Below are 27,393 nucleotides of genomic sequence, written 5' to 3' on the forward strand. Positions count from 1 at the left end.
TACACGCCACTGTGGATGTCAAATCGTTGTCGTTCTAAAATGCCATTTAAAAACAAACACAGTGTAAACAGGGCCTGAGTGTGAACTTTTCGCGAGCGGATTTGCAACGGGGGCGGGCGGAGGATCGCGATGCCGGTGTTGTCTATCGGACGAACCGTACGTAATACGTACATAGCAGAGCTTGCAAAACTGTGTTTTTTGTCGACAACACGAACGTTGTCAACATAACTCACTGGAAATCCAAAATGCTTACACACCGGCGACTTCATTGAAAGAGGAGAGGGTTTAAGTTCTGTCGACGGGTCTCCTGCGTCTGCAGTTTAACAAGCACTTCAACAAGCCTGTTTTTTTCCCGCTTGGCAAGCCAAGCTGACGTGACATGGGGGCGTGGCAGCATCGACGATTCTATTTTTTGATTCGATAATTGAAATTGAGCATAAATTTCGATCAAAAATCGAAATAGTGACACCCCTAATATATATATATATATATATATATATATATATATATATATATATATATATATATATATATATATATATATATATATATATATATATATGACATGAGTAGCAGTGCGATATGGCTGTATATTGGCACTGGTGGGAGGTGTGCGCTGTGCCTTAGTGCCCCAACCAGTCCCCATATACAGCCAAATTTTATTTTATTTTATTAATGTCAAATATTATTATTTTTAATCAATTATTTTTTTTAAACAATTTTCATCGATTCATAAGTCGTTTTATGATTTCAGCTTGAGATTAACTGGATTATAAGCTAGAAAGAGAAACACAAACACAAAAGAATATATAGCATACAATCAACGTTTTAATACAAACAGCCAAAATGGCATTTGGGGAAACACTTCCCAAAACAACAAAAACAAAACAAATGATCAGAAAGTACCCCTCATTCACTTATAAACTCATTAAATCAGAGAAAACAACAGAATTCCCACCTGAACATTTACACCACTACATGAACTAAACTCAAGACATCAAGGCATCTTTGGCTCAAAGTGTTAAGAACAAATGTAAATATGGCTTTTAAAGACAGATAGCATTGCGATTTGCTTAAGGAAAACTCGCTTCTACAAATCAGTCACTTATACCCGTACAAAAGAAAAACAGTCAGTGTCAAACTGTATTCCTGGAGGGCCGCAGCTCTGCAGTTTAGCTCCAACCCAAATCAAACACAGCTGATCCAACTTATCACGGTGTTCAAGACTACTGTATTAAGCAGGTTGAGTTAAAGATGGTTGAAGTTAAATTATGCAAAGCTGCGGCGCTCCAGGAATTGAGTTTGTGGCCACTGCATTAGAGCAAAACAAATGTCTCATATAATAAACCAGGGGTGCCCAAACTCAATAATGAGGGTTGGTGTTCAGCATATTTTAGTTCTAACCCCAATTAAACACACATGAACCAGCTGATCAAGCTCTTTCCAGGTTTACAAAAACTTCCATGCAGGTGTGTTGACGGAATTTGGAGCTAAACTATGCAGGAAACCAGCCCTCCAGGACAAGAGTTTGTCCAAATTCGGTCCTGGAGGGCCGGCGTCCTGCTGAGTTTAGCTCCAACTTCCTTCAACACACCTGCCTGGAAGTTTCTAGTATATCTAGTACAGTGTTTCTCAACCATGTTACCGGAGGGCCACAGCTCTGGACATTTTCCGTGTCTCCTTAACCAAATACACCTGATTCAGACCATCAGCTCATTAGCAGAGACTGAAAGACCTGTAATGGTTGCCAGACAAAGGAGACATCCAAAACATGCAGTGCTGGTGGTTCTCCAGGAAAGTGGTCGAGAAACACTGATCTAATAGAAGCTTGATAAGCTGGTTCAGGTGTGTTTGATTAGAGTTGGAGCTAAACTCTCCAGGACACTGGCCCTCTAGTTTGGAGACACAGAGACAGACAAACACACACACATTTTGGCAACTCTTTTCAACATGTCAGCTTTTCCTCCCTAAAGTCTAAAACGGAAATCAAAGACAGGAAATCAGAGAGGAAACACACGGATGAGGTCAGCTGGAAAACAGCAAGTGTTCACTGTAAAAAAACAAATGTAAATGAGCAGTTTTCCATATTTTGTGATGTTTGTTTTAATTTTTCTCCATTTATTTCTGTTTTGAATTGCATTATGGGAGCTTAATCTTTCCTCCAACAACTTTTAACCTTGAAAAGTAAAAAAAAAAAAAGTGACTTTTATTGACATTTTTAACAGTTTGCACTGCAGTGCTTTATTGTCTGGGTTGGTGTTTTATATTACACCTTGTAAATATCTGCCAGTACAGTTTCTGCTACTTTACAGACTTATTTCTCTCTATATTAATGTATTCTTACACATGATTTAATTTCAAAACCACTTAAATGCCAATAAAAGTCACTTTGTTAAACTGTAGAGTTGAATTTTTAACATCAAAAGTCGACAGAGCCGAGATTAACATCCTATAATGCAATTCACAACTGTAAACAAATGCAGTATAACACTAAAATATGGAAACTGTTCATTATCAGATGTTTTTAACAGTGTGAGGAAACACAGATGAGGTCAGCTGGAAAAAAAGCAAGCGTTCACTGTAAAAACAACAACTATAAATTAGTGGTTTTTCAGTTTATGAAGTTTTTATGTAATGTTCTCTATTTTTGTTTTAAATTGCATTATGGGAACCTGATCTTTCAACAACTTTTAACCTTGATAAGTTGGAAAAAGAGACTGTTATGACCATTTTTAATAGTTTGCAGTGATGTATTGTCTCGGTTGGTGTTGTATATTATGCTACGAACACCTTGTAATAAACTGACAGCACATTTTCTGTTGTTTTACAGACTTATTTCTCTATATATTACTTCTTATACATAAAATGTCAATAAAAATCACTTTGTAAACTGTAAAGTTGAATTTTTAAAATCAAAAGTCGAAAGAGCAGAGCTCAACATCCCATAATGCAATTGACAATCGTAAATAAAGTGAAAAACACCACTAAAGTATGGAAACTATTCATTATCAGATATTTTTAGTGCAAGGAATCACACAGCTGGAAAAAGCAATTGTTCACTGTAAAAAAACAAACAAGCATAAATTAGCAGTTTTCCATATTTTGTGACGTTTTTATTTATTTTTCTTCATTTATTTATGCCTTTGAATTGCATTATGGGTGCTTAATAGTTTATTACAACAATGTTTAACCTTGAAAAGTTCGAAAAAAGTGACTTATTGACATTTTTTATAGTTTGCAGTGCTTTATTGTCTGGGTTGGTGTTGTATATTGTGCTAAAAACAAATTGCAATAACCTGCCATTTTCTGTTATTTTAAAGACTTATTCTCTCTCTCTCTCTCTCTCTCTCTCGCTCATATATATATATGATTTTTTTTTACACATTATATTTTTTCAAACTACTAAAAATGTCACTAAAAGTCACTTTATAAAACTGTAGAGTTGAATTTTCAACATCAAAGGTGGACAGAGCAGAGATGAACATAATGCAATTGTCAACCGTAAATAAATAAAAAACACCACTAAAATATGGAAACTGTTCATTATCAGATATTTTTTACAGTTCAAGGGGAAGTGTTTACTGGAAAAAAAAAAAAAAAAAAAAAACCTCCGTAAATTAGCAGTTTTCTATATTTTATAATGTTTTTATTTATTTCTCTCCAATTATTTCTGTTTTGAATTGCATTATGGGAGCTTAATCTTTCCTCCAACAACTTTTAACCTTGAAAAATTCAAAAAAGTGACTTTTATTGACATTTTTATTAGTTTTCAGTGCTATATTGTCTAGGTTGGTGTTGTATATTACGCTACAAAAAACTGCCAGCACATTTTCTACTCAGAATTATTTCTCTATGTATGATTTCTTATACATAATTTCAAAACTACTAAAATGTCAATAAAAGTCACTTTGTTAAACTGTAGAGTTGAATTTTCAACATCAAAGGTGGACAGAGCAGAGATGAACATCCTAATGCAATTCACAACCAGAAATAAATGAAAAACACCACTTAATTATGGAAACTGTTCATTATCAGATATTTTTTTACAGTGTAAGGGGAAACAGATGAGGTCAGCTGTACCTTTGTACCTTCAAAACTCTCCAAAAAAAGCACAAAGGTGAATATCTTGGACTCTAAGTCAAGTACAGATAACATTTCACTACTTAAACAATTCACTGGTAAATAAAACATTGCATCAACTTAAACAGCGATGTCAAACTCCAGCGCCCAACACAGTTTGATTCCAACCCCGCTTCAAAACACTTGCCTGTAGGTTTCAAACAAGCCTGAGGGACTCAATTAGTTTGATCAAGTGTGTTTAATTAGAGTCGGAAGTAAACCAGGAGTGCCCAAACTCGGTCCTTGAGGGCCAGTGTCCAGCATATTTAAGTTCCAACCCTAATTAAACACACCTGAACCAGCTAAGCTCTTAGGTACACACAAACATCAAGGCAGGTGTGTTGAAGGAAGTTGGAGCTAAACTATGCAGGACACCGGCCCTCCGGGACTGAGTTTGGACACCCCTGAACTAAACTGCGCAGAGAGTTTGACACTCCTGACTTAAACAAATCAATTTAAAATAATTAAGTTTTTAAGTTCACTTCAGAAAACCACCACAGATTAAATTGAAAAAAAAAAACTCAATGTTTTTAAGTTGAAGCAATTAAAGTTTTCACATTTAGACTTCATGCACTGTAAAAATATCCATTAATTAACAGCTTCCGTATTTAATCATTTATTTTTGTGTTTGTTCACGGTTGTGAATTGCATTATGGGATGTTGATGTCTGCTCTGTCGACTTTTGAAGTTAAAAAAACAACTCTACAGTTTAACAAAGTGACTTTAATTCACATTTTAGCAGTTTGAGATAATAATATAATGTATAAGTAATAATAATTAGAGAAATAAGTCGGTAAAATAACAGAAAATGTACTGGCAGCTTATTACAAGGTGTTTTTAGCATAATATACAACACCAAAGCAGACAATATAGTACTGCAAACTATTAAAAAAAAAATAAATAAATAAACACTTTCATTCTTTGCAACATTGAAAATTGCTGGAGAAAAGATAAAGGTCCCATAATGAATAATCAAAAGCAGAAATAAATAATAATATAAGGGTTCCCACACTTTCATGAACAGCAGATTCAAGGACTTTCAATGACCTTTTAAAGCACCATTAGTTTTAAATCAAGCGCCTTTGTCAGCATACCCCACCATACATTATGCAGCACCATGAAAGTCTTTACGTTTCACTTATACTTATTATGTACACTAAAAATGTCAATGTCGAATTTAATGCTGGTAATATTCAAATGCGGTTTCTGAAATATTGATAAAAAGTGCATTGTTTGTCAGTGTTATTGTAAACGATTTTAATAGATTTAATAGTTATAGGTTTTGTCAGTTTTTTGTTTTTGACAAGAGTACATTTGTTGAAATAAAACCATAAACAAATTTCCTTTCAAATTTTCAAGACCTTCCAGGCCTTAAATCCATTATTTCTTTTATGTGTTTTCAAGCGTGTGAACCCTGTAATATATAATATAAAAACATGAATGACAAAATATGGAAAATTGCTAACTTAAGACTTTTTTTTGCAGAGTGCACTAAATATATTAAGTGTCGTATTTGTGAAAAATCAATCAAATCACAGTGAATAGGATGCAAAAACCTAAAAAAAAATAAAAAAAAAATGGATGCAAACCAATCCAAAAAAGCTGATGCTACAATCCTGTCTTCCAGATATATTAATGCAAAAAATATTAAACACAATTTAAGGCGATAAAGAAATTATCGACTTATTGTCTGTGAGAAAAAAACTCACCAAGAAGATGAGGAATAAAGGAGGAAAGCGCACATGCAAATTATGCAAAACAGCCATACGCAAATCAAACATTGTTTTTAAGGCATGTTAATTCAGGTCCAAAACAGTCGCACGTCTAAACCACACCACCAAAATAGGTCCCAAATAATGAACAACCCAGGAATAGTTTTATAAAACACAAGTAAAAGGAAGACTTGCATTCAAACTACACTGTAAAAAATAATCTGTAAATTAGCAGTTTTCTGTATTTTGTGACTTATATTTTTAATTTTCTCAGTTTATTTATGCTTCCAAGTTGCATTATGGGATCTTGATATGTCTTGCAACAACTTTTTAACCTTGAGAAGTTAAAAAAAAGTGAGTTTTATTGGCATTTTTAATAACTTAAAGTTATATATTGTCTGTGTTGGTGTTGTATATTACGCTAAAAACACCTAGTAATAAACTGCCAGTACATTATCTGTTATTTTACAGACTTATTTCTCTTTGAATTATTACGTATACATTATTATCTCAGACTAAAGTATCAATAAAAGTCACTTTGTTAAACTGTAGAGTAGAATTCTAAACATCAGAAGTCGACAGATCAGAGATCAACATCCCATAATGCAATTCACAACCGTAAACAAACAGAAAACACACAAAATACGGTTAATTAACAGCTATTTTACAGTGTAATGTTCACTGGAAGGTTCATAACGAAATTCCCTCACAAGAAAAAGAAATTAATAAAACACAGTGACCCAAACCCCAGCTTTTAACAGTGTCAGTGATATAAAGCAATTTTTAACTTGGTGTAAATGTCGTTCATCTCAGGAATCGGGTCAAATTTCACCACAAAATCAACCATGTGATGTGTTTTATTGTAATGATGACACACCCATAACTAAAATTAAACCAGATTTAGCAGAAGTGTGTTTTTGGTGTGAACTTTAACACAAATCAAGCTCATTTGCTGTCAAATTCTCATTATCACATTGAAAAATATGCAGAGTTACTTCATATATAGCTTTCATTGATTATTTTTGCATTTGGATGGGTTTTAGCATAGTAAAGTATTACTATTATACCATTTTTACTTATTTCACCTTTAATTCAGTGCTTTTGTTTTTTTTAGTTTTTTACAATCATGAAAAAGTAAAACTCTCATTATACAGTAACCGTATTATAGTAAATGATTGAAAAACTGCACTGAAAAAACATTTTCAAAGCTGTCTATATATATATATATATATATATATATATATATATATATATATATATATATATATATATATATATATAATTTATTTATTTATTTTTTTACAAGGAAATGCTTTTATTTTTATGTTTTTTCAATCGGTTAATGTCATTCGTTTGCATTTATTAGAAAAAAAAATGAAATTTCAATGTGGGTCATTATTATAATATATTTTTCCAATATTATTGTAAATATTGCAAAATGTTCTGCAAAACTAGTTTGTTTTTACTTTATTTTACAATAAAAAAAATTTAGTTAGTTTGTTTTCTTTATTAGTTATTTACCATAATTTACTAAATTTATAAACATTTTCTTAGTGGAAATGCTTTAACCCAATATTGGGACCAAAATTGTCATACCCAATGTTTGGTACACTCAAAGTTGGGTTAAAAATTTTACCCAATAGAGGGTTTAAAAACATTGCTGCTATGTTGAATCAATCTGAATGCTTAATGAATCGCATCCATAATAAATCACCTAGTTGGAATAGGATTTCTAATTATTGGGTTAACCTTACCGACCCAATGGATTGGGTTAAAATAACCCAACAGCAGGTTGGTGCCGAACTATCCCACTGCTGGGTTACCAGAAAAATATTACGCTGGGTTGAAAAATGTAATTTAAATTTAATTTTGAAAAAAAGTTACTCAATTAAAAAGTTGGTTTACCTGTTGTAATATTATTATAATTAACCCAACTGTTTTAAGTAACTTTTTTAAAATGAAATTTAAATTACATTTTTCAACCCAACCCAAGTTACTCAACATTTGACCCACAAACAACCCATATTTTTAAAGCGTAAATTCTACAACACATCTGTGGTAAAAATAAATAAATAAATAAATAAAAATAAAACTGCATAAACTATAGTCTAAAAACCGAAGGTTTGCCAACATTAGGTCAAATACGAACAAACCGAATGCTGGATATTTTTTTTTTTCAATAAAACAAAAATGACACTAAACAAACAAATAAATAAACAAACAAACAAACAAAACAAAAACACTTGGGTTTGTCCATATTTGACCCAATTTTGCAATAAAAAAAATGTCAAAGGAGTTCAAACACAATTTTTAGTTTTTTTGGGGGGCAACTTAATTGTTTTATGGTCAATCAACTTAAATTTATAAAAACAAATTACCAATCAATTTTTGCTCTGACAACATAAAGGACATTTTTTACAGCGTGGGTCATAACAACCCAATCATTTTTTTTGTGTATTTTGATTATGTGGTGAAATGTCGACCCATTTTTTGTGAGATTTACATGAACACACCATTATAGCTCTTCCTATTTTTGGTATAAGCAAAATTTTAATCCTGAAACGTGTAAACCTGATATTTTGAATGGCACTCGTTTATAAAGTTCAGAGTCGAGCGGCGTAGTTGACGCACAGCGTGTGATCTCGAATATCTCCCCAACCTCCATTCTTCATGTGAGGCTGATGTACAACCGGCCCGTTATCCGTCAACGTTAAAATTGGCGGGAAAAGAATAGATTTGACATCCTTGAGAGCTGAATCCACCTTCTCCTGAGCCATTTCCGGCCGACAGTCCGTTTTCTGATGAAGGCCGCAATCTCCAGTATGAATAACGCGACTTCCGAGTGCCACCAAAACCTTGATAGGCTTCGAAATGCACGTGCCGGACAAGTTCTGCAGGGTCCAGTCCCAATTATAATCGTCGTATGTGCAGAACGCGTTGTTGCATCCCATTAGTTTGTAGTAGAGCTCTCTGGTGATTCCCATTCCTATGTTATGTTTGGTAGACAGCCATCCTGACGTCTCGGTTTTGCTAGAAAGTTCGTGAAAGCCTGACAAACTGTTATGGTTGCCTAATGCGAGAACATCGCAATCACCACAACTGGTTTTCCTGAGCTCGGACATTGATTTTAAGTATTCGTGGAAATCAGGAAGAAGATAGTTGTCTTCTTCTATGAATACGACATATCCGTTGTATCCTCGGAGAATTCGCACTCGCTCGAATACGAAATGCAGCTTCCACCACCAATGGTGTTTAGTTTGCGTTATCGACGCTTCCCTGTAGTGTCCGTAGGAATCAGGATGCTTTGCGTTCAAACAACCCTTTTTGATGGCGTCATCCTTGGATATGTCTCTCGGACAATCTTGAGGATCCTGTCCCGGGAATTCATTCGGATAAAGCTGAATGCTGTAGGGAAAGAAAATTTGCAGAACTCTGCAAAACGCAATTTCCTTGACCATACCGGAAATTTCCTCAGAGAAATAGTCATGACTGAATATCACAAGTGCGTTTTGTATTCCAGTGACTTTTTCTAAGGACTGTATGAGCATTTTGAGATACGCCGGCCGGTTGTGGACTTGCACCACAATCACCACCTCTGGATCTAAGGGAAATTGATCTCCATTTTGGATAAACTGTCTGTAGTTGCTGTCATAGATGGATTTTCTCATATTCTGGATGGTTCCATAGTCAAATTTAACCATCACAGCAGTATGTGTGCTTTCTTTATCAGTTTCCTCCATGTTTGAGTCATCTTTAGTCCGTCGTATGGTGTAAAACAACATTATGAAGACGATCACAATAACGAGGAACACAATAAAGTTCTTCTTCAACAACCGGAATCTCATTTTTCGACGTCAAAGCACCATGGAAAGCAGAATTATGGGATGTTTACTGTTGTTATACGCCTGTTGAGGGCAGAATCCGGGCATTTTTCAGGTGAAACGCGGACATTGTGGTTTCTGTCAAGACAAGTTCAACGGTGAGTTTGTCACATGAATAAAGGCGCGAACTAAACTCGCGCCTCGTCAAGCAAAGCGCGCGCTAATAATGTCACTTATTCAATGTAGAAAGTGTGTTTATTCGTAAAGCAAGAGCTACTCACCCTGATAAAGTGTCATGTGCAACAAAGTTGTAAGCAGGAAGAGAAAGTGAACTGGATGAGGAGGTCTCTCTCTCTGCTGACGTGTACTTACAGTCAACAGGAACACACACACTCGCTCCTCCTCACAAGTGCTAATAAACACTCACGACACACACTGCGAGAAACACACTATTTATTTCACGGTTTTACTAGTCTTGGTTTATTTAAAATGTGTTGTAATCTGTTTCAGTTGAAGGAAACTTTCGCTTATTAATCTTAAAATGTATCCGTGGCTTTTGTTTTGTCTCAAAATGGACACCACTGATGCCTTTACCCTTAAATTATTTAAATAATATTAAAATGATAATAACTGGAACATAGTACTAAATGTTGAAGTATTTTTTTGACTAAATTTGTAATTTTAGATATTCATTTGAGAACATGTTTAAATAAAAATGACAGTCTTGTATAGTCTGTGCCCCATAGTGTAGCAAATTTATATTTACATATAAAACATTATTATAATATACATTAAAAACTTGATTAAGAAATAAGTGAGCTGTTTCAAATGAAAAGAAACTTGCGCTTATAATCTTAAAATGTGTCTGTGGCTTTTGTTTTGTCTCAAAATGGTCACCACTGATGTTTTTCCCCTTAAATTATTTAAATAATATTTAAATAACAATAATTTTGCCCTATAAAATCTCAATATGTTGCTATTTACACTGGAAATTATGTCAAGAACATTCTACAAATTGTTAAATTCCTTTTTTTTTTTTTTTTAGCTTACTGAGTATTACATTACATTTACATTTTACATTTACATTTAGTCATTTAGCAGACACTTTTATCCAAAGCGACTTACAAATGAGGACAAGGAAGCAATTTACACAACTATAAGAGCAACAATGAATAAGTGCTATTGGCAAGTTTCAGGTCTGTAAAGTCTAAGAAGGAAAGTATTAGTAATTAATTAATTAATTTTGGATATTAATAGTTTTGTTAATAAAAATTACATTCTTAGTTTAGTTTGTGGCGTGTCTGTGAAACTAGGTCTAAAATAGTGAAGCAGGTTTACATTTATATTTACATATAAAACATTATTAGCTTATACATTAAAAAAACAATTGCATCAGACACAATGAGAAACACACACACTTTATTTCTTAGTTTAAATTGTAACCTAAGTTAATCTGTTTCAGCTGAAAGAAACGTTCGCTTATTATTCATTGAAATATATTCGTGGCTTTTGTTTTGTCTCAAAATGGACACCACTGATGCTTTCCCCCTTTAAATTGTTTAAATAATATTAAAATTACAATAATTTAACCTATAAAACCTCAATATGTCACTATTTACACTGGAAATTATGTTAGGAACATAATACTAATTGTTGATATTGTTATTTTTTAACTTATTGAGTATAAGTTTGGATATAATTTTTGTAAATTTAGATATTAATATTTTTTATATATATAAAAAAATTACAGTTTTAGTTTAGTTTGTGTGCTGTCTCTGAACTAATTGTGTGTCCTGTCTGTACTAATTGTTGAATTGGTTATTTTTCAGCTTATTGAGTATTATATTTGTAGTTTTGGATATTAATAAAACATTTTTTATTATAAAAAAATACATTCCTAGTTTAGTGTGCGCCCTATTCTGTGAAACCAGGCCTATTATAGAGTTGCAGATTTACATTTATATTTACATATAAAACGTCATGATATTAATATATACATTAAAGACAATAAGATTAAGAAGTGAGCTTTTCAATCTAAAGATGTACCCATGGCTTTTGTTTTGTCTCAAATAGGATGATTTTTTTAAATAGGTACATTTATAAATGATTTAGTCTTTCCTTTATAAAATCTCAATATGTATTTACACTATTGTATACACTGAAAGTTATATATACACACACTTTTTTAGATTATACTAATGATCAACTAATATAATTAGATCAGAATGTTTAATGTAATTTATTCACATTTTTATATCTTGTAGTTATATAATATTTAATGTTGTTAATGGTACATATTTGATCTACATCTTATAAAATGCATTTATAAAATACATAAAAAATACAACATTTAAAAACATCATTATACACTGTATAGATTTACATTCATATAAAATTAACAACTTCATTTATATAGCGAAACGTGTTTGACATAATATTTAACAGTACACATGCTGCAAACACACATGTACGTGACATTATTTTCTATTAATATCTATGTCACAGGTGTCGAAGTCAGTTCCTAAAGGGCCGCAGCTCTGCACAGTTTAGTTCCAGCCCTAATCAAACACACCTGATCAAACTAATCGAGTGCTTCAGGCTTGTTTGATACAGATAGGTGTGTTGAAGCAGGGTTGGAACTAAACTGCAGGGCTGCGGCCCTCCGAGAATTAAGTTTGACACCCCTAAGTGTATAAGCTAAACACAAAAGTCAATAGAAATCAGCTGTTTACACAAAATGGCATTCACAGATACTTTAGTGTCAATAAAATTCATGAGTACATCTACATACAGTAGATTACTCCCTTTATGAATGAATTTTCATGTGTTCATTTCAGATGTTCTTTTTCATGTTCAGGGCCTGGTTTTTCAAAAGTAATCCACTGGGATTTTGGATCAGGAATTGGATAAAATCTTGAAAATGGGTTTTTCAAAAGAAAAAACGGATTACATAATCGGATTAGATCACGTAATCCAATCTTGGTTTTGATCCGGATCAAACCTTTAGTTTGGGTTTTTCAGACCTTTTTTGTAGGATCTGGATCACTTTGATCCAAAAAACCTGGATTAAACTGATCCCATCAGAAGGGTGGATTTAGTGTGGATTTCATGCCCAAAATGTAATGAAAACTTAAACATTTTATTGAATAATACTATTTTTGGATCATACAGTATCTTACGAGATATACTATTTATTCATAAGGTTTTCATTTTATTTGTTCATCTGTCAGGCTATAGTGAGTATAGGCTTTAACTTATTCAGCCTTTCAGACTACAACAAAGTAGAACGAGTTTGGCCTCATAAAATAATGACAGCTGCCAAACAGCTGTCAAAACTGACCAAAAACAATACATTTTATTTTGTCACTAGTTGACATATATATTCATCACAATGAAAAATATTTTTCTTTTTAGAATATTTATTAGTGATGCATGCAATGATTACAGAATAACAACAAAAAAAATGCAAAGAATGGCAATCGCTGATTTTTGAAATCTCTTTCAACAATTGCAAAAAGAGACTGAAAGGGCAGAAGCGCAGCTTCATCTGGCAGAGAAACAACTGACCCTAACCAAACTGCAGCAAACCAAGGCCAATGACTTGAAATCCGCCTCCTAAAGGCTGTGCTCAGACAAGCTGCTCTCTCCACATCAGATGAGGAAGTCTGAACTTATTGTGCAGTTTTTGACATTAAGTCTTTTTTTAATGTATTTACATCTATATTTGAAACTTATTATAAATATCCTCAGTGTTGTAGGTCTCAGATGAGCGGACTGCTGGAAGAGGATGGGGTGGGGTTTTTCTTGTTTTTCTTATTTATTATTATTATTATTATTTTAATAATTATTAAATTTTCATTTCAAATAAAAATAAAGTTATATTGACCCCATGCTGGTTATTCTACTCTTTACATATCTATAGTTCTACATTGTGATTTCCGATCCTGTTTGAGCACTGGTTATCCAGATTTAGTGATCCTGAAAAGTTCCTATCCGGATCAGATTGATCCAATCCGATGTTGCTTTGAAAAACTGGCTCAAAAAGTAAGCTGGATTACGTGATCATGGATCGCAAAAACAGGATTACTAAATCCGGATCAATTTGAACCTTTTGAAAAACCGGGCCCTGCAGTTAGAAATCAGACTGTTATAATCTTTCAGCATAAGGGCTTAAAAACAGGATTACTAAATCCGGATAAATTTTATCCGGATTAAACCTTTTGAAAAACCGGGCCCTGGGTATTTCATAAACCTGAAAAAAGGCTTTTTGAATATAAATGTCTAAGTAAACGCAAATAGGCTACATGTGAATCGTGTGTATCTATACCGTCTTTGGAGTGTCCTGCAGTTTTTACATGACAAAAGACCAAGACCAAAAACCTGTTTTTTTGTTTAGCATGACATTAAAGAGGTGAAACCATAGGGTGAAACCTGACTTTAGCTCTCTTGTTGATTATTCAGATCACCTCTAGATGGCGAAAGAAGAGCATCATATATATTAAATGCATTGCATAAATTCACAATTCATAAATAAACAGAGCTCCTGTTAACCAAGAGGTCTTCTTTCCATCTATGACTGATTACATGTGTATTATTGTATAATATTCTTACTATCGACATCAAATCCAATTGTTGTGTTGTATTGTTGAAATGTTAGTTTAAAAAGGCATAGACTTCCATTTAAAATTATGACTGACTCCCTCTACTGGTGAAGTATGTAAGTGCACTGAAAGAAAAAGGAAAGAAAATGAACTGAAATGAATGAAAATCCTTGGTAATTTAACAATTGGAGGTTCATTCCACTGTGGTGACCCCTGATAAATAAGCAGAATTAATGAATTAATTCAACAATCAAAAACAAAGACATTGCAAGGAACAGACTTTATTAAACATGACATTTCTGCTTGTTGGCATTATTAATGCAGTAATCAAATGCTTATGTCTAACTTTGTATCATACATAATGTTTACTCGTGTTCACTGCATTATTTAGTTTGCTATATCCACAAGAAAATACATGTATTAAGTGAATGTAAAATATTTTAATTCATATAATAGTACTAAAAAGACAAAAAGAAACAAACATTAACATAACTTTGCACACACTTTTAAAAATGCTGGGTTTTATTAACCCATTCCTGTGATATATAAATCTATAAACCCAACAGTTGGGTTAAACCATGTCTTTAAATTCAATTAAAAATATGGGTTACATTCATTCATTTTCTTTTCGGCTTAGTCCCTTTAATGATCTGGGGTCGCCAACTTATCCCAAACATGTTTTACACAGCAGATGCCCTTCCAGCTGCAACCCGTCACTCGCCAGTTGGTTACAATAATACAAAACAGCATTTTAAGAGTGTAGTGTTATAAAAAGAATTATCAAATAATTAGTATAATAAAATGATTATATTATTTTATATAATAAATAAACAATTATTTAAGTTTTAAATAAATAAATAAATAAATAAATAAATAAATAAATAAATGTGTAAGTAAATACACAAAATTAAATGATTAATAATGAAACCCTCAGCAAAATAAATGAATAAGTAAATTAATTAATTAATTAATCAATAAGTAGGTAAGTAGGTGAATAAATAAATAAATACACAAATAAATAAATGCATTCAATAAATAAATAAATACATGAATAAATAAACCTATAGTGAAATAAATAAATAAATAAATTAAATTAATAAATATATAAGTAGGTAAATAAATAAATAAACAAATAAATAAGAAAGTAAGTAAATAATTAGGTAAATAAACAAATAAATAAATAAGTGGGTAATTAAACCAATAAACCTACAGCAAAATAAATAAATAAATAAATTAATTAATCAATGAATAAATGAATTAATAAATATGTAATAAATAAATTAATAAATAAATAAAAGCTAAATAAATAAATAATTTAATTAATAAATACGTAAGGAGTTAAATACATTAATGAATAAATAAATAAATAAATAAATAAATAAATAAATAAATAGCTAAATGAATAAGTTGTTAAATAAATAAATAAATAAATAAATAAATAAATAAATAAATAAATAAATAAATAAATAAATTTGTCGGTAAGTAGGCAAATAAATAAATAAGTAAAAAAACAAATAAATAAGAAGGTAAATAAATAAATAAGTAGGTAAATAAATAAATAAATGAGTAAATAAATAAATGAGTAGGTAAATAAATAAATAAATTAGTAGATAAATAAATAAGTAGGCAAATAAATAAATAAATAAATTAATAGATAATTAAATAAGTAGGTAAATAAATAAATAAACGAGTAAGTAAATAAATACATAAGTAGGTAAATATTTAAATAAAAGAGTAAATAAATAAATAATCTAGTAGGTAAATAAATAAATACATTTGTAGGTAAATAAATAAATAAATGAGTAGGTAAATAAATAAATAAATAAATAAATAGGTAAATAAATGAATAAATATATAAATAAACAAGTATGTATATAAATAAATAGGTAAATAAATAAGTAGGTAAATAAATAAACAAGTAGGCAATTAAATAAATAAATAAATAAATAAATAAATAAGTAGGTAAATAAATAAATAAATGAATAAATGGATAAATAAACATGTAGGCAAATAAAAAAACTAATAAATAAATAAATAAAAAAGTAGGTAATAGATAAATAAATAAATAAATAAATAAATAAATAAATAAATAAATAAATAAATAATTTCTCCAAATAAAAATTTTAACTCAAATATTTTTGACTGTATAATTGGGTCTTTAAAACATTTCTTTTAAAAAACAAGAGACTACATATTTTAAGAAGTCTTTATATATAGTCATATTTAGGATGACAAACAGCAATTAAATTAAATGTAATGCATAATACCAATGAAACTGCAAGTGAACTTATTTTCAACCTTCCAGTCAATGCACTGCATAACCAACAGGATCGTTAACATGAGCTGCTTTCAGTAAACTGAGGTCTCGCTGAGGTTTTTTAATGAACGGGTGGATCTGCAGTTCTTAAAAACCCGCATTAGCAATTTTACTTAATAAAAACAGCGCTCCCAGGATTGGCTATTAAACAAAGGCCTTACTGTCATAATAACAAGCTGTGGTTGAATTCAGTGGTGAGGGTTTAATGGAGGTCAGCACTGATATAATAAACGCCGTCTCTGGACATGTGATGATAAAGGAGAGATCCGAGACAGGCACAGGACGGAGAAAAAAAGCTCATTTCAGTGCTGAGATGTACAGACTACGCCCCTTGTTGGCGTGGGTTTCCTCCGGGTGCTCCGGTTTCCCCCACACTCCAAACACATGAGCTATAGGGGAACTGATGAACTGAATTGGCCGCAGTTTATGAATGTGAGAGTTTATGGATGTTTCCCAGTACAGGGTTGCAGCTGGAAGGGCATCCGCTGTGTAAAACATATGCTGGAGTAGTTGGTGGTTCATTCCGCTGTGGCGACCCCTGAAACTAAACAAACAACTAAACAAAGTTTCTATATAAAAACAATGTTAATTCATTCATTTTCCTTGAGCTTAATCCCTTTATTCTTCACTGTCAGAAAAAAGGGTACGGTTGGGGTACATTTGTGAACACTTGGGGTACAAATGGTGAAGTTGTACCCTCAATGGTTCAAAGTAGCACCCTAAGATACTTATATGTACCATTTAAGGGTAAAAAAGGTACAAATATGTTCCCAACTGTCAAAGGGTGCATGTTTGGGCCATTTAAGGCCCAAAGAAAGGTACAATCACTTGTGTGAAAAAGGAGCAAGTCAACGTGTATGAAATGGTCCTTAATTTATGTCATGAGTTGTTGGTTATTTGGAAGAAATGCACACAAAAAAACTGTACATTATAAATTAAATTATTTAATTATATAAAACATGGCCTTATAAATATTATAAATTAATATTTTTGATTTAAGAAAATGTTAACATAAATCCCCCTAAATGTAAAGTGAAATGGCTAATTATACACAGACCTTTCTTTGATTATCAGATTTAATAAACTACTAGAATGGACATACAACTATAAAGTAGATGAATACAATAGGAATTAAAGGTAACCAGCTTGGTAAACAAAGACAAAGTGCAACCTTGTAGTATTAATAAATTAATTAATAAAACAATTTTAAAACGTAACAGAATAATACTGCCAAAATAATACAGCTGAGAACAAATAATAGATTTAAAAGACCAAAAACTGGCCGTTAGATATACACAAAATGTAATAAATATCGTGTTTTAACTACAAGAGGGAGATTGAATCCAGCGGCAGATGCGAGATTGACTGGCCGAAGTAAAAGCTGCTGTCGGCGGGGGAGAGAATCATAAAGCTCCCGCTGACAGAGTCCGCTTTCACTGAAGCACATTGTCAAAGAAGCGCTGTCTTTTTAAATAAACTGCCGATTCGAGTTTAAAACAACTACATTCTCGCCTGAAATACTCTTAAAACTACATTTTGTGAAACATTAGATGATATTTTTTTTAACTTGCGGGTCTGCACAGCGGGGCATTGTCCATTGACTTTCACTTAGCATTAGCAGCCAGCAAATTTGAATTCGTGTTGTCCAATAGGATTTTTGCCCGCGCCGTGCATTCATAATGCCATCTGATTACGTGTGACGGTTAATCTCCAGCTGTTGCACTGTTGTTCTGACGCTCTTCTCGGCGTCGATGGAGGATGGACCTGAAGGACGCAAAGAAGCTGGAAGACGAAGCACAGACATTTGCAGGCAAGTTTAATGTTAAATAACTTATTGTAAATATCCGTTGGGTCATATTCAATTCATATTTGACGTTACTTTGCCTTGTGTATGTAGTTAAGATTAACGTTACCGTCAAGTTACCTGCCGCGTGAGGGGACCCTTTTGTAATTTAAGGTTGACCAGAAATTAAAATATGATTTTTTACATAACCTGGCCATGAGACAGAGCTCGAGACACTGGCAAAACAGCGGTGAAACGTCCAGAGAAACAGTTCAAACACATTTAAGTTAGTTTTGTTTGGATAATGTGGTTAAGTCTTTATTGCATACGTTATTTATAAACTCAGAATTTCCTTAGTGTTGGGAAGCTAACGTCCATGCTACCGTCCATGTTTACTCCGGAAAGGAGTGAAGTGAATGCCTTTATGTCTGAAACAATATAACTTTAACGTTAGTTTATGCATATCTTGACCCACGTCCATTTATAGCAGTTGTATTTTGGAACGTTACATATTTAAATAACGTTATAAATGCATGTCCAAGAGAGTCATAATCATCTGTCGTGTCAGATCGAGGTGCGGGTCATTTATCAAAGTTTCTAATTTAAAGCTTTTTTTTTTTTTTTTTTTTTTTGCTGTTAACCTCAAGTTCACAACGATCATAATTTTTTTTCTTTCAGAAAATGAAGTGGACGAGGAAGCAGTAGAGTGTAATAACGTAAGTATTTAGTATTTTATCTGTTTGTTGATAATATATATATATATATATATATATATATATATATATATATATATATATATATATATATATATATATATATTTTTTTTTTTTTTTTTTTTTTTTTTTATATATATATTATGTATGTGTGTGTGTGTGTGTGTGTGTATACTTTTCCCCCAGGAATTCATTGTGCAGTCTTAAATTTAATCTCCTTTTTTCTATGAAACTGTTAGGTGAAGTGTTAAAGTTATATTTGAATTTTTATGATTGTCATTATTATGGACTTATATTTGATCCAATAGGTGATTCCTGCAATTGGTGAGGATGCATCATCTTTTGAGAGTAATGCGAATGTCCTGTGTATCCAGTGAAATAAGGTGTGTGACCCTTTATTAAAAACACCCTTGTCAGTGAGATCACACATTTTAAATCAGTTCTCAATTTAAATGAAAAGTTTAATGTCAGTAATAGCCAAAGTGTAGGATCAAATGACTATTATAAATGTTATGACTATTGTAAAAAAAAATTAATTTTTAAGCTTTGTGGTGAACATATGTGCATTCAAGCTTACAACTATTTGTACAATGATAACTAAAGGGAAATGGCAACAAAGAATATTAGATAATTTTTTTAGTTAAAGTGAATCACTAATTTCCTTTTTGTTTATTATAGTAATGGTGAACCTGACTGAATGCATTCATCAACCATCTCCAACCAAGTCAGAGCTTCAAGGACAGCTTGTGCTAAAGGTGCCTGAGCTTGATTAAGAAAAAAAGCATCTCCACTGGCCAAAGTCTACAAAAAAGCAAGAGAATAGAAGTTTGCAGATGATCTAACAGGTATTAACATAAAACTTACGTAATAATAATTTTGCTAGATCAAACCCTTATTTTTTGGATGTGATCATTAAGTGCCTTTTCAAGCTGCATTTAGCAAGTTCAAACTCATGGGCCTTATATACAAACCCTTTATATAGAGAACATTCCTTAATGTTTTTCTTTAAAAAAATGTAATTCATAAAAATACATCAATATCTTTTATTCAGCATTTGCTAAACATTCCAATATTTTTTTCTTTATTTTAAAAACAGGTCCTTTATATTATTAAATTATTTAAGAGTACTTCATTATTTGTCTTTATTTTATTTTAGGTTGTCACGGTGGCGCAGTGGGTAGCACGATCGCCTCACATCAAGAAGGTTGCTGGTTTGAGACTCGGCTGGGTCAGTTGGCATTTCTGTGTGGAGTTTGCATGTTGTCCCCATGTTGGCGTGGGTTTTCTCCGGGTGCTCCGGTTTCCTCGACAAGTCCAAAGACATGCGGTACAGATGAATTGGGTAAGCTAATTTGGCCATAGTATGTGAATAAGTGTGTATGGGTGTTTTCCAGTGATGGGTTGCAGCTAGAAGGGCATCCGCTGTGTAAAACGCATGCTGGATATGTTGGAGGTTCATTCCGCTGTGGCGACCCCAGATTAATAAAGGGACTAAGCCGAAAATAAAATAAATGGATGGATGATTTTATTTTGCAATAGATTCTGACTTTCGTGCTGCTCTAATTTTGCTCCCCCATATTCTTAAAGAGGAAGATGATTGCTTACAGTAATTACACTGGAAGAGGTTTGGGTACTGTTGGTTAAACACTTTGTAATACTCTGATAGATGTTATGCAGTTCTGACAGATTTTACATTGTTTATTGATGTCCTTTACTTTTTCTTTTTACAGTGGGATGATGATGATGCTCCATACCCAACTCTACAGATGGCTGAAAGTCCGTTTTAGAGGCATTATTACATCCTTCGCCGTTTACTGTGTTTTCAACTTGGCTTATCCACGCTACATAAAGAATGCAAAGGATGAACATCAGCAACTCCCCAAGATGGAACAACAATTTAAATTTGAACGTCAGCAACGGTGTGAAGATGGAGATCCAAAATTACAAGAAAAACAACTCAGTGCAGCTGTCCGAGAGAACTGGTATTGCTGGGTCTGCATCAAACAGCAATGCTTGGATCTTTGCATTTACTTTGGTGCATGCGTTTCGAGTCTGCATCAGTATTTTAAGACTAGCAGCTATAGACATTTCAATAACATTGCCCAAATCAACTGAGAAGCACAAGATGAAACAATGCTAAGAATTTTCTCCGCCCAACATCCTTGATGAGATTGACACATTCAGGTGTTCAAATTGAACTGTTTTCGTGTGCATGTGAGACCGCTAATGGAGAAGAAATTACTCTTTCCTAATGAAATACATTTTAAATGTCAATACTGCACTGGTTTCTGTGTAGCAAGTTTTTAATTCTGCTGTTGTATGATTCATATTTCCATGCAAATACAGTAAGAGTTTGACTTTGAATGGGGTGTTATAAACCAAGACAGACGGACTTTCAGGCTCTTGAAACATACTCTTCTGATAAAATGTTTCTTAAGAATGTTTTGAAATTTCAAATCAAATGTGTAAAACTGTTTGATCAAAAGTGTTTTTGAGATCTAAAATGATTAAGGGTATACTTTAAGTGACATGTTTCAATGTACTGTATGGAAAAAAGATTGCTTTGAGATTCTTGATGCTTTTAGAAAATGTAGAATGCAGTGCACTAACAAAAATGTACTTTATTAGGTCTACTGTTGTTTTAGAAAAATTACTTTGTTACATTGGTAAAAATGCTCAGTGAAATGGGATGCACTGATGTTAAAAAAATAATATTAAGTTTTTTTGCTGTTTTATAAAATGTTTTAAAATGTTTAAGCAGCTATTTTTTAAGTTTATGCATCTGGTATGACTTTGTGATAGTTTAAAACTTTCATCTTCTAAAAAGGTGACAATGTAATTGTTTTGAATCTTTCCATGTGTGTTTGTGATAAAATGTTACAGGTATAAAATTACAATTATCGTGCAGTTTGTACTCATGGAAAAAGATTGCTTTTTATTCTTTTAAAATGATGTAATGTTTAAACATTCATCCTGTAAAAATGTTGATATTTAATATGTTTAATAAATGTGATAAATGAAATTTATTGTGTATGGAGTACAAATCTGAAATGAAAGGGTACAAAATTCATCCCTATGGAGGAGAAATTGTACCTTTTTTAAAGGTACATTATTGTACCATAGCCCAAGTAAGGTACAAATTAGGCAGCAGAGGTACATATTTGACCCATGAAGGTACATACTGCTAGGGTACAAATATGTACCCATGTGAAAGGGTACAACAGGTGTACCCTTGAGGGTACTGCCCCAGTGACAAGCCATTGTACCCCAAAAGGTACAAATTTTGCACATTTTTTCTGACAGTGTTCAGGGGCTGCCACAGCGGAATGAACCGCCAACTATTCCAGCATATGTTTTACACTGAGGATGCCCTTCTGTATGCAACCCAGTACTGGGAAACACCCAAACACACTTATTCACACACACACACACACTACGGCCAGTAGCGTTGCGCAAAATACAGCCCCCCCTGCACGGATTATTGATGGGGCCCTCTGGAGAAGAGCGGGGTGTGGGTGGTGGTGGAGCGATCTAAAAAAGAGGACCGGGGGGGTTTGGGGTTAGGGTGCCGATCACAAACTATAGAGGGAAAAGTGGGGTCAGTACGCCACTGACTATGGTCAATTTAGCTTACCATATGACTTTTTTAAACATCTATTGTGTAAATAATGGGGCACGGTGGCTCAGGGGTTAGGACAGTGGCCTAAGGTCACTGGTTCGAGTCCCAGCTTGCATTTCTGTTTTCTCTTCACACACGTTTTTATAAGTTAGTCGACCTTTTCATTCATTCATTTAAATTAAATTCAGAGGTTGCCACAGTGTAATGAACCACCAATTATTCCGGCATATGTTTTATACAGCGGATGCCCTTTCAGCTGCAACCCAGTATTGGGAAGCAACCATACACACTCATACAATAATACTCAGTATAATATAGGGGATAGGGGTAGACAATAATTAAATACAATTAATTGGTAATTTAATAAATAATATGAATAATACTCAGTATATTTACTGTTTTACATTACTGTGAGGGTTGGGTTATGGCTAGACGTTAATAAACACAATTAATTGGTAATTTAATAAACAATATGAATAATACTCAGTATAATGACTGTTTTTACATCACTTTGAGCAGTAGGGTTAGGGTAGGGGGAGACATTAATACATAAGAATTAATGGGAAATTTAATAAACAATACTTAGTGTATTTACAGTTTTTAAGAATTAGGATGGGGTAGACGTTAATAAAATCTAATTTATTGGGTAATTTAATACACAATATAAATAAAACTTAGTATAATGACTGTATTTACATTACTGTGAGGTTTAATGTTAGGGATAGGATAGGGGTAGACATTAATAAAATACAGTTTAATGGGTAATTTAATAAATAACATGAATAATGCTCAGTATATTTACTGTTTTACATTACTGTAAGGGTTTTGGCTATGGGTAGATGTTAATAAAATACAAATACAAATGATGGGTAATTTAATAATCAATATGAATTTTGCTCAGTATAATGACTGTTTTTACACTACTTTGAGATTTTACAAATTTAATAAATAATATAGTATTTTTACAGTTTTTACATTGTTTTAAGGGTTGGGATGGGGTAGATGTTAATCAAATCAAATTTATTGGGTAATTTAATACACAATATAAATAATACTTAGTATAATGACATACAGTATAATTAGTACACTTCATCAAGGGCACTTAGATGTACTGATCAGCTACTTTTGGCTGTTCCACGTGCAAGGTTAAAAAACCAGGCAGGGAGGGGGGAGGGGGGGGGGGTAAATGGAATTCTGTCTGTTGTATTTGTTCTTTGTTTTAGATGGTGTATGTGTGTGTACAGCACTTTGGTAAGCACTTGCTCTTTTTAAAAAGCGCTTTATCAATAAACCTTGACTCGACTTGACGACTGTTTTACATTACTTTGAGGGTTGGGTTTAGGGTTAGGGTAGGGGGAGATGTTAATAAAACCATTAATTGGTAATGTAATAAATTATATGCATAAAACTCTGTAGAATGACTGTTTTTACATTACTGCGAGGTCTAGATTTGGGGTTAGGATAGGGGTAGACATTAATAAAATACATTTTAATGGGTAATTATAATATAAATAATACTCTGTATATTTACTGTTTTACATTACTGTGAGGGTTTTGGCTATGGGTAGATGTTAATAAACACAATTAATGGGTAATTTAATAAATAAAATGAATAATGCTGAGTATAATGACTGTTTTTACATTACTTTGAGCAGTAGGGTTAGGGTAGGGGGAGACATTAATACATAAGAATTAATGGGAAATTTAATAAATAATACTTAGTATATTTACAGTTTTTACATTGTTTTAAGGGTTGGGATGGGGTAGACATTAATAACATCTAATTTATTTGGTAATTTAATACACAATATAATTAATACTTAGTATAATGACTGTTTTTATATTACTGTGAGGTTTAGGTTTAGGGTTAGGATAGGGGTAGACATTAATAAAATACAGTTTAATGGGTAATTTAATAAATAATATGAATAATGCTCAGTATATTTACTGTTTTACATTACTGTGAGGGTTTTGGCTATGGGTAGATGTTAATAAACACAATTAATGGGTAATTTAATAAATAATATGAATAATGCTGAGTATATTTACTGTTTTTACATTACTATGAGCAGTAGGGTTAGGGTAGGGGAGACATTAATACATAAGAATTAATGGGAAATTTAATAAATAATTATTTAGTATATTTACAATTTTTACATTGTTTTTAAGGGTTGGGATGGGGTAGACGTTAATAAAATATAACTTATTTGGTAATTTAATACACAATATGATTAATACTTGACTGTTTTTACATTACTGTGAGGGTTAGGTTTAGGGATATAGGGGTAGACATTAATAAAATACAGTTTAATGGGTAATTTAATAAATAATATGAATAATGCTCAGTATATTTACTGTTTTACATTACTGTGAGGGTTTTGATTATGGGTAGATGTTAATAAAATACAATTAATGGGTAATTTAATAAATAATATGAATAATGCTGAGTATAATGACTGTTTTTTACATTACTATGAGCAGTAGGGTTAGGGTAGGGGAGACATTAATACATAAGAATTAATGGGAAATTTAATAAATAATACTTAGTATATTTACAGTTTTTACATTGTTTTAAGGGTTGGGATGGTGTAGACGTTAATAACATCTAATTTATTGGGTAATTTAATTTGGAATAAACTGTCTCTCCGTGTTAGACAGGCCGCAACCCTTTCTGTTTTTAAATCTAGTCTTAAAACCCACTATTACTCTTTGGCTTTTAATACTATATGAGAGTCATGTGTCTGTGTTTTATTTGTCCTTTGTTTTAGATGGTGTATGTGTGTGTACAGCACTTTGGTAAGCACTTGTTCTTTTTAAAAAGCGCTTTATAAATAAACCTTGACTTGACTTGACTGTTTTACATTACTTTAAGAGTTGGGTTTAGGGTTAGGGTAGGGGGAGATGTTAATAAAACAAATTTAATTGGTAATGTAATAAATTATATGAATAATACTCTGTAGAATGACTGTTTTTACATTACTGTGGGGTTTAGATTTGGGGTTAGGATAGGGGTAGACATTAATAAAATACATTTTAATGGGTAATTATAATATGAATAATACTCATTATATTTACTGTTTTACATTACTGTGAGGGTTTTGGCTATGGGTAGATGTTAAAAAATCCAATTAGTGGGTAATTTAATAAATAAAATGAATAATGCTGAGTATAATGACTGTTTTTCCTTTACTTTGAGCAGTAGGGTTAGGGTAGGGGAGACATTAATACATAAGAATTAATGGGAAATTTAATAAATAATACTTAGTATATTCACAGTTTTTACATTGTTTTAAGGGTTGGGATGGGGTAGACGTTAATAAAGCTAATTTATTCTGTATAATTTAATACACAATATGAATAATACTCTGTATAATGACTGTTTTTACATTACTGTGAGGTTTAGGTTTAGGGTTGGGGTTGGGGTAGACATTAATAAGGCATAATTAATGGGTAATTTAATAAACAATATGAATAATACTCTGTATAATGACTGAATTTGATAAATAATAAAATAAATAATTCCTGTTAACTTTCGGGCGGCAGCTGAATCACTTCTTTTTTAACTTTAGCTTCACGATGATGTGAGATCTTCAGCAAAGCCTTCAGGAGTTCTTCTTTTAAATAGTTTACAGAAGGTCAGGATGACATTAAACTTTAAAAGTTGCATGAAAGAGGAAACTTTGTGCTCAGTTTGCGCTGAGAAAACAATGCAGAACTAATCAATGGTAGCATCGACACACACACATTCATCATCAGCATGTTGTGCAATACCAACACATGCTGTTTTCATGACAATGTTTCATTGAATATTGTACATCTGCTGGTAAAACTTGAAATATCTGCATCTGGAAAGTGATCAGTATTGTTTTTTCAACATTTAAACACATTAGGAAAGCACTTCGTTATGTGGGATTTATTAGTTCAGAGACATTCATTAGATGTGAAATCAACACTGTGTCATAAAACTTTTAAAAAAGGATGGATTGATGTTGTTTGGATTGTGTATGAATCAGGCTTAACGTCCAAATGCATGTTCTGCCAAAGATCATTTTATTACCGCAGTGCCTGCTCACACAGCATTTCTCAAAGAACTAAGCCGTGCAAACCCAAGATCAGTGCAAAGGACATTTGTTTTTCTCGAACTGACACGACTGGGTGTTATCTAATCTCCTCAGCGCTCACCTTTTTTCCTCTTTAAGTCCAAATCGTTGGTTCAATATTTTCATAATGATTAACATTCTGTTTACAGGAATGTGAAACAATGGTGTCGGGGGCTCCAAAACAGATAATGTCTTTTATTGTTTCCCGACAGCAGATTAAAAAAACTAAACAGTCTCTTGTGAACTGCCGTCAGACATTTAAACTTTCTTTAGTATGTTTTTGCACCATAAAGGGTTAGTTTACACAAAAATCGAAAATTAGCCAACGATATCCTCACCATCAAGGCATCCTAGAAGTTACTCATGAAGTGTAATCTGTGGAATCCAAACATGAACTCATATATCATATATCAGATGTCTATGTGTGATAAAAATCTCAATTTTTATTTCTATGAGGTTAAACTGCCCCTTTAAGGGCGTTTGACAAATGCAGACGCAAAAAATGTTTTTGGCAGGACATATTCACAGCATGTGAGACAGCAGAGCACTGTTCACAGGTCTATTGATGAAATCGATGAAATAAAAACCTACAAACAATTACCAATGAT

At 32.4% G+C, this 27,393-nt stretch overlaps 2 protein-coding genes and 1 long non-coding RNA gene across 3 annotated transcripts in view; 1 reads left to right on the top strand and 2 right to left on the bottom strand.

Annotated features, from left to right (window-relative positions):
* mia3 (MIA SH3 domain ER export factor 3) overlaps positions 1-27,393 on the bottom strand; it is a 449,841-nt gene continuing 422,448 nt past the window's right edge. The window contains exon 29 of the transcript XR_015518871.1: positions 1-341. The gene's annotated coding sequence lies outside the window, so the exon portion shown is untranslated. The remainder of the gene's footprint in view (positions 342-27,393) is intronic.
* si:ch73-91k6.2 lies at positions 7,145-10,008 on the bottom strand. The gene is made up of 2 exons (XM_087298899.1): positions 9,934-10,008; positions 7,145-9,790 (listed from the first exon to the last, which is right to left on the bottom strand). Exon 2 carries the CDS (start codon positions 9,674-9,676, stop codon positions 8,435-8,437), a length of 1,242 nt encoding a protein of 413 aa, XP_087155025.1. The 5' UTR covers positions 9,677-9,790; positions 9,934-10,008; the 3' UTR covers positions 7,145-8,434.
* si:ch73-91k6.1 lies at positions 18,276-22,088 on the top strand. The gene is made up of 6 exons (XR_015519058.1): positions 18,276-18,380; positions 19,032-19,069; positions 19,375-19,449; positions 19,745-19,911; positions 20,223-20,408; positions 20,797-22,088. It is a non-coding gene; the product is annotated as a si:ch73-91k6.1 (long non-coding RNA).

The sequence above is a fragment of the Danio rerio genome, chromosome 20 (assembly GCF_052040795.2).
Source record: "Danio rerio strain M-AB ecotype USA chromosome 20, GRCz13ab, whole genome shotgun sequence".
NCBI classification, from domain to species: Eukaryota; Metazoa; Chordata; class Actinopteri; order Cypriniformes; family Danionidae; genus Danio; species Danio rerio.

Bases quoted from the DNA above. Each gene is read 5' to 3' on its own strand.
- si:ch73-91k6.2 (XM_087298899.1), bottom strand. From the start codon at position 9,676: ATGAGATTCCGGTTGTTGAAGAAGAACTTTATTGTGTTCCTCGTTATT.